Source organism: Spea bombifrons, chromosome 2 (assembly GCF_027358695.1).
Source record: "Spea bombifrons isolate aSpeBom1 chromosome 2, aSpeBom1.2.pri, whole genome shotgun sequence".
NCBI classification, from domain to species: Eukaryota; Metazoa; Chordata; class Amphibia; order Anura; family Pelobatidae; genus Spea; species Spea bombifrons.
In genome coordinates, this window is record NC_071088.1 from 110,715,772 (window position 1) to 110,724,584 (window position 8,813).

Consider the following 8,813-nt stretch of genomic DNA (forward strand, 5'->3'; position numbering starts at 1 on the left):
GCATAATTCTGGACACTCACACCCACACATAGTGGGAAGTATTTGGAAGTAGTACTCTGTATAAACCAACTGCAAAAGTCCCTCCAGCCAATACAATGTGGCAGCCACCAAGGAGCCTGCAGATCACACAGGTAAGAGGAGGTAGACAGATCAAGGTGTGTTCCTAGAACAAGGGAAGGGGGGGATTTGTGTTTTCTGAAGGGGGAGATGCTTTGTGAGTTCAAGGAGTGCTGCAGGGTCAGCAAAAGTTTATCACCCATAAAAAGAAAAAAATAAATAACACTTCAGAATCCTTGAAATAACTGCCATTCCAGCGAGCTGAGAAGAATGTAAGTCGGGACCACAGGAAAACTATAGGAAGATTAAAAACATAGTTTCTGTTGACAAGATGTCATACGATGAAGCTTCCAGGTCTATCCAATGAGAAAAACATAAATATTGTAATCTGCAGACACTAAGTGCTATACATAGTGTGTGTGGGGCGGGTTAGTTAGTGGGGAATTATTTAGATAGGGTTAGGTAGGATTAAAAAAATAAAAACCTAAAACAAAAATCGAAAGTTTAAAATAAATGAGAATTATATAGGAATATAGAGTGGTTAGCAGATGTAACCAAATATATTTTTGGCATTTTCCCCCAAAAATTTAAAATTGTATTCAGAAAATTATGTTTTACTTGTTTTGACTAAACTAAATAAGAAATAGATAAATAACAGTTCAAGGAAGACATAGCAGAACCACAAAAAATAGTACTGGTCAGTAAGGGGTTAATGTCCATCAATTTAAAAGGACCAGTCACTCTTTGGAACTCAAATCCTTCTGCACCTCTTTCATTCAACTATGTTTTGTAGGAGCTCAGAATGTTTGCTGAGTACGATTGTATCGAACTGTTCTACAGATTTAAAAGTCACAATAATGTTAATCTAAACACAGAAACAGCGTTTATAAAGAAAAATGTCTTGTGAAGTCCTGCCCCCAGCCACGCCTCTAACCACACCCCTAAATAGGGCACTCTTTGGTCATTTAAAATGTGGGGTGCAGTGCATTTTTATTTACCGATCTCTGTTCTCTTAACACTACATAGAACATTGGGGGACATGAACAAATAGAGACAACGTTCATAGTACTAATCAAATTCATCTATGGATTGTATAAGGATGACTGCTATAATATAAATAATAATATATATGAGCAATATGTTCAAAAACTCTAATGAGTATTTTGTTTGCAGATCTGCAAAAAAGTGCGTGTAATGGCTTTTCACAACAGTATACACTCTCATGACTTTTGCATATATAGGAAGAAAATAGTGCAATAAAGCCACACATGTTCATTATTACCTATATTGTTGCAGTCACAGCTACATTAGTTTAACATAAACATCTGATCTAAAATGAGTGAGACGCCTTCATCTATTCCACAGAAATCACACAGGACAACCTGGAAGTCTCTCCCTTGTGTCTGTAAGTAGTTTTTCTTGATTTTTTAGTACAACACTCATAAAGTCCAAGATGTTAAACATTAAGCCAATGAATCAGCTTTATACAGAATAAAGGAAAAGTTCAAAGAGTCATTTATTGCAGGTAATAGCACATCAGAACAGAGGAGTGACCAGGTGTATTATTGAGGCACATTTCATGCAAATAAATCCAACCAACCTAGTCAACAAAAAACGTAAAATAAAGAAACCGAAAAAGATATTGTCCTACATCTTGAACAACGTTTAGCATTCATACAGTGAATGCTAGTAGTAGTAAGTATAGTAGTATAATAAAGATTACCATAAGGGTCTTCGTAGTGAGAAAGGCTCGGGTCTCCTAAAGCACTACTAAGATAATAGAATATTTTAAGTGAGAAAAAGATGTTATTGGTATTATCGAACAACCCCAACAAAGCACCAAGTGTTCAGTTGATTTATTAAACTGAATTAAATATGAATCAGTTTGATTTCAGCATGCTACAGCTTCTGTTACAACACGAGGGAATCGACTGGCTCATTCTCTAGATTGTAAGCTCGATTGAGCAAGGCCCTTCTTACATCTTGTTTCTGTAAGTCAAACGCTTATATATTACTTCTTATAACCCATTATACAGCCCTGTAAAATATGATGGCGCTATATAAAACAATAAATAATAATCATCCAATGTGAGCATGTTTTGATGGCGATGACCTTCGGTGGTTCCATGTATAAAAAGCATGATATTTGCAAAAACCTATAACTGATCAAAGTGGGCATACGAGTGCCGCCGTATCAGTGACATGCAGTCATCACAAAACATGTCACATTTTTGGAAGTAACAGATACTTCATCCAGCTGTTTCACTGCTATCATACTCTCCGGGAACATTCATCGTTGACTAAACTGCAGTTCTAACAGTTTTGCCTGCAATGAGCAAGTGAAGATAAGGAACATGATGTCCTGTCACTCAAAATGATAAATTATATAATGTTTTTCAGCTGTACCTCCGGAGCTACACTCGCTACATTTGTTTTAATCAATTTAAAGGCAGTGCTTAGTTTTTACCCTTTGGACGGATATCTTTTTATAGCAAAACGTTTCATCTCTGGTGCCATTGACCTTCGTGCTGTTTCTATACAAGCAACTGTAATTACAAGGTCTAGAAGCAGCGAACCATCGATTGTGGGTTCTAATACATTATACTGAATCAATAAAATGTCTCTCTGTTTATAAAACATTTGTTTCTGAAACTTTTTGTCTTCCACGTGCCCCTCAAGTGCGCATACACTACCAACTCTTTATTGAAGCTTTTATAGAAATGTATTTACAGTATATTCTGTATTATACTGTATAATAACCTATTGTCTTGAAAAGTTTATGGAAGTATTTAATCCTGTAAATTCTAAAGGAGCAAGTAACACTAGCAATCGGGGATTATGTGTCCAATTATTTCTTTAAAGAGTTCTTTGCTTGTTTTTTTTATGTTATAGTTTGTGAGGTGTAACTTAGACATGTAATAAATTACACTTCAGTTGATTTTAGAACACATTGCACTTAATTGGGTTCTAAATTGCGGTTGACGAGTTATTGTTAAGGCTACTTAGGAACATCTGCCAGGACAAAAGTATTATTGCATGGGTGCAGGTTACTGCCTTATACGGGGAGCATAAAACCCCGATGGCTCATACCTTGAGCGGATTTCCTGGTCACGGTGGCACTGGGGGATTACACACGCCACCCAGCGCCGCTCTCTAGTGACGTGACTCACACATTCCCGAGAGGATCACGAAAAACCTTGATCCTATTTAAACCAGGAGATTGGAGGTAAAGCGATAGAGAGGGTGAAAGAAGGGCAGATGTGAACCCCATTTGTATGTCTGCATGGGAGGGTGTTAAAATACTTTGCTGAAGGTATGGGGCCTTTTGTTGTATGTGAGTGTGATAGACATACGTGTATCCAGTAATAAATCAAAGTATGAAAAGATTTTCAATGTAGAATCATTGTTAGATTTATAATCTCTCTGAACACAGTGCACCTTTTATATGAAATTGTCCTAGGTGTAATGTTCAAAGATCATATGTGTTTAGACTTAATTCCATCAAGAAAGGCGTCCCCCCATATGAAAGACGATAATGTAATAATCAGCTTCACTAACATCCTCCCAAACCTCAATTGTTCAACCAAGTTGGGGTCAGAACTGAAGAGGAGCATGGATTCTCCTACAACCTTTGATGTAGAACCACAAACATCTTGCAGGTTAAACAGGCCTATGTTATGCAACAAACCATGTTAAGCAACTCAAGGCAAATAAATTGTCATGCCACCCTCCTTTCTCATCATGGACACATTGGGACATTTTTGAAATTATAGCAATTATAGGAAAAAACTGTGAACATTAAAAGCATATCTGAAGTGCTCACACACCCTTTCTGATTAAAAAAGTACTTTGTGTACCAAGAGTCGTTGACACCTGAATGCATATAACCACCTACTGGTAAAGCCACCCTTAGCACTCCAGTTACAAATCATGGCTACCCAATGGAACGTCAATCACTTAAATGAATAGAACAGTGACATTTTCACAATGACAAACATAAATTATCAATTTCAACTGATTTCTTCATAGACTTTTGAGAAATCACCTACATTTTATCCCACACCTCCCATTCAAACAGCAACTCAACTTCATCCTACTCTTCCCAACAGAGTCCTGAGTTAGCCAACTAAAAAAGGGCATAGAAAGGTGTTTCTGTTACTATAACACAAATAATTATAGCTGTACAGTGCCAGGGGGAGAGTAAAACTCAAATGAGTTACTGTGTGTATGTTCCAGTGATGCAGGTCCAGGTGAGGCTGAGGACAAGACTGCACTGTTTGCTTGTCTCAAGGCCATATTAACATACAAAGGGAAATGGCAGGTCAGCATTGTAATCGAGTTAATGCAAATGAACATCTTGAATCTTCTAGAGATAGGGTTTTAGTAGATTTTTAACTCTTTCTTTACTTTCATTTTCTCCAAAAAATGGCAATTCCAGAAACAAAGACACTAATACTTCTACTTGTATAACACCCTTAGAAATAATCAAAAGAGAATACGTAACATCAGAACCCATTGGAATTGGTTAATTTGTTTAACCAAACTCCACTTGCATAAAAAAAGTAGTTTCAGGGCAGGGCATTCTGAAACTATTATTATCTTTTATTTATATAGCAGTGGCAGATTCAGCAATGTTGTATAATGAAATAATAGTTAAACAAACAGAGATAGGAGGTCTGGAAGGTCCAGATCACTAGGGCTCACAAACTATTACAAGCATTTTGAAAATGCACTTAATATGGGCCTATGATCATTCCACAGAAGTGGTATGTGTGACATCATTCAGAGAGGTGGATTTATTTTGTGCCACATTCATTGGAAACCCCACATGCACACAACTACATTGTGACAACAGTGAAGCATTTATGGGGTGCTGCCCTATGCCCGACACAGGGTGGTATCTCCAGTGGCCCCGAGGTATGGTGAACAGAGACTCCTCTTTCTCACTCCACATGCCCTCATGATATGCAAGGAAGACATATTATGGAGAGCGTCTCACCTAAGCACAAATCTCGACAATGCGAATGAACCGTTAATGAGGATCTTAAATCTTCCCAACCAGCCCATTAGTTAGAGACAGACTGGAGGACCACCACCACATGGACTTGTTGGCTTAGACTGGTCAGCCTAGGTTAGAATATACCACTAAGTGAGGGCGTAGTTGGCCCTGTGTACCCTAAATGCTAATTCCTACTTGTTCAACAGCTTAATGCTAAAATAAGTATGAAAACTTTTGCTTTTGGAGATATGATAAAACTAACATAATACATTTTACTATATATATATAAAATGTATATGTTAACATGACCGAATGCCTTCTATTTTAAATGTGGAATGTGCTGTGTTCGATTTTAATGAAGCAAGTGGTCTATTCTACACAAATGTATCTACCAAAAACCAAACACCAATTTCTCCCATGCTTTCGCACGATTTAAAAATACAAATAAACAATAAAGTAAGTTTCCTGGTAAAACATATGATGAATTCCGCCTGGAATGACCGCACTAAGAACCAACAGACCTCTGTATAGCACTCCTAAATAATCCTTAAAATGTGATGGTTATTACATGGGAAGCTCAATAGAAAGTATGCACAATACATTTTCTTCCACACAATTGACAGAAGAACAGAATGAAATTGTTCCAGGCTACAGAAACAGAAAACAGGAAGAAAGCTGAAATACATTGAGATACTTTAATGGTTTCTACAAATATAATATTTACACTGGTATTTTGTTTGTTTTAAATACATTTGTTGTAAAGATGCAATGTAGCACGATATATATTTAAATTCTTATGTAACTACAGTAGAGTTCATTGATTCAACTGGCTCAAATGTATTCTTGGCCACCTATAAGACCGATACATTTTGAATAACTCAATAATTGTAGGATGACTGCACCAATATACCTATATTAAAAAATCCTCATATATGTTTTTTTTAAAAAAAACTAATGCCAACAATGTGTCTTTTTCATTATTAAATGATGATTTCTCAGTTGTGGGAGTGCATTATGCATTTCGATCAAAGAACTGAAGGAATAATATGATATGTTGTGGTCTGGCTAAATACTGACAAGCTTGGTTAGAAAATAGATATTGCTGAAGGGCATCAAATGTGCTTTTCTACGTTTTCAAAAAATTACAACCATTCTTACAATAGTATTATTTACACTAAATAATCAACATAATAACAATCTACAAAATATTTCAATAATGAAACATCTCAAACACGCACTCACACTCCCTTTGACCGCATCACAGATCAATACACTACCTGCTAAGTAGGCAATTGCCCTGAATAAACACAAATGTCAATGCAATCAATGTTTCTAAAACCTTTTTCCAATTGTTTATTAATTATTGATTTCTATGGTGATATCATATTCGGCAGCGCTAAACAAGGACAAATAGGAGGTAACAATGGGAGCACCATATAACAATTTGGACTTACAAAGTTGAGGAGGACCCTGTTAAAACCAGTTTACAATCTAGAGGTGCATTATTGTGTTCTGTTTTCCCATTGTACACCTCTGTAGTATATGATGGCTCTATATAAAATAATAATAATAATAATAATAACTTCAACTAAGTACCATTGAACAATGCCCAACCGTATGCAGTGACAAGGTTAATGGTGGTCTCCAAAACTGATCCATCAAGGGGACCATGTGAAGTCCTATAAGCAGCAAAAGTCATATTTATCATGAAAATCAATAGTTAAAGTTACTAGTTTCTGGAAGATTTCTCGAATGCTAAGCAGAACTCTCAATCCACCCTAATCCAGAAAGCACTTCCACTGGAACTGGAAGTCACGTATCACTGGGAATTAGTTTAGATGAACTGGTGAAAAGCATCTTCTGTAGCTCATGAAATGCACAGTTATGGAAAGTCCCCTGCAGAATATGCAGAGGCTTATAATGACCAGTTGTATGTGTGATCAAGTCAACAGCAAAATAAATCGGAAAAGATTAAGAATTAAAAAAAAGCGATCTGAATTTTTTGGAAATAATTCTGTGGAAATAAGTCATATTTATATAAAAAGCCGTTTTAGGGAAAACTTCCGTATCTGGAACAATCACTTTGGAAATCAATGAAATATTCCTTCTGAATGCTCTGCATTTAGCTCTTTGACCCCATGATCACCATGTATGAATATGGCCCAATGTTAACTCAATATGTCTCATGAAAAGGTCATTTAAATGTTTTAAAAAACATATCAAATTATGAGAAATAATAATCATACTATATTGTAAATAAGCACTGATTACCATCGAATTGAAAAGGTACAAGTCTCTCTTTTATAAAATGTGTGGGGTCCCTTTAAATAGTTTCTGAATTTAATGAAAATGGGCAGCTTGAAAGTTATTGAGGATTTGAGACAATTTGATAACTACAGTTAAGAATGAGGATTATACAGAAATGTAGAAAGCAAAGGGTTAAAATATTAATGAATAGCACGGCATAATGTTTCAAGTTTTTGTGAATATTCATAGCTATTTTGTTTTTACAAAACTTATTGACAGGGAAGGTAAAAGCTATAGCTTTGCAGGCTAATATATTTATATATATATATATATATATATATATATATATCTATATATATATATATATATATATATATATATATATATATATATATATAATGTATGTGACCTCACAATGCGAATTAATAGTAAATGTATGTGTTAAACATAAATAGTTTCTGATATGTGAACTCCAGACTATTGTAGTCAAATAAAAAATAATTGGTTTACTCCAGAAAATAAATAATACTACTACTAATGATAGTAATAATAAATAATTTACATTTTGCGAGATAAATATTTAACCTGTAAATATATACATTTGATAAACTAGCAATGGTTATAGGCAGAGTTCATGTAACTGATAGGATCCCGGGGGCCCCTGAGAGCAGTGCTGGGGCCCTCACAGGTAAGCACCCACCTCGCTCATGAGACGGTCAGCTCCTGTGCGCTCCTCATCCTTGAATAAGATGTCCGGATTGTAATTAGGGACCAGCTCCCGGAACTTCTCGGACCCCCTGCGAATCTTGCCTTCGCTCTTGCCGCTGGCGCCGAGCGTCTTCTCGGGCACATTGGGCACAAACTGCTTATACCGAAGAGGCACCAGCTTGCGCAGGTATCGGCGCCGGCCAACCGGACCCCGTCCAGGACCACAGCACCGAACCGGGACCAGAAGGAGCCAGCAGCAGGCAATCAGCATCAGAACCCGGGCTGCTAGCATCTCCCCTCTAGTCACTGTATGCCGGGCATCCCGCTCTGGGCGCAGCTGCTCCAGGTAACCCGATCCCTGGGTGCCGGTGCCTGCACCAGGTGAGAGGGCACAGGAGGGGCAGGGAGTCCGTACAGCTGGCTGCTCAGTCCTAGGCACCGGTGGGCATGCAGTGAGGATAACAGGTCAGAGGGGCTATGAAGTGGGTTAAAGAGGGCTCTGCACAGCGCATGCGGTTGCCCGGGATGGGGCAGGTGCAGGTAAGTGGAAGTTCCAGTGGTTTGTGCAATAAAGTGATCAGTGAGAGGTCTGTGGGGTGCAGAGAGACATCACAGTCACCGGGTGTCATTAAACAGGGTGTCACCCACAGCTTACTGTCCTGAAGAAACTCCAAAAACACCTGTCAAATCCAGCAGCAACCAATTCTTTCTCCAGTACCCTGGGTGAACAGCGCCCCCTCGGACGCTCTCTATGTTGTGTCCCCCCAAGTGATAGTTTGCCCCCTGCTAGCTGTGTACCATC

General features: G+C 37.7%; 1 protein-coding gene across 1 annotated transcript in view; it reads right to left on the reverse strand.

Annotated features, from left to right (window-relative positions):
• DHH (desert hedgehog signaling molecule) overlaps window positions 1-8,813 on the reverse strand; it is a 31,309-nt gene extending 22,496 nt beyond the window's left edge. Inside the window, exon 1 of the mRNA XM_053455582.1 lies at window positions 8,004-8,813. Coding sequence (XP_053311557.1) covers window positions 8,004-8,303 — 300 coding nt within the window. The 5' untranslated portion in view covers window positions 8,304-8,813. The remainder of the gene's footprint in view (window positions 1-8,003) is intronic.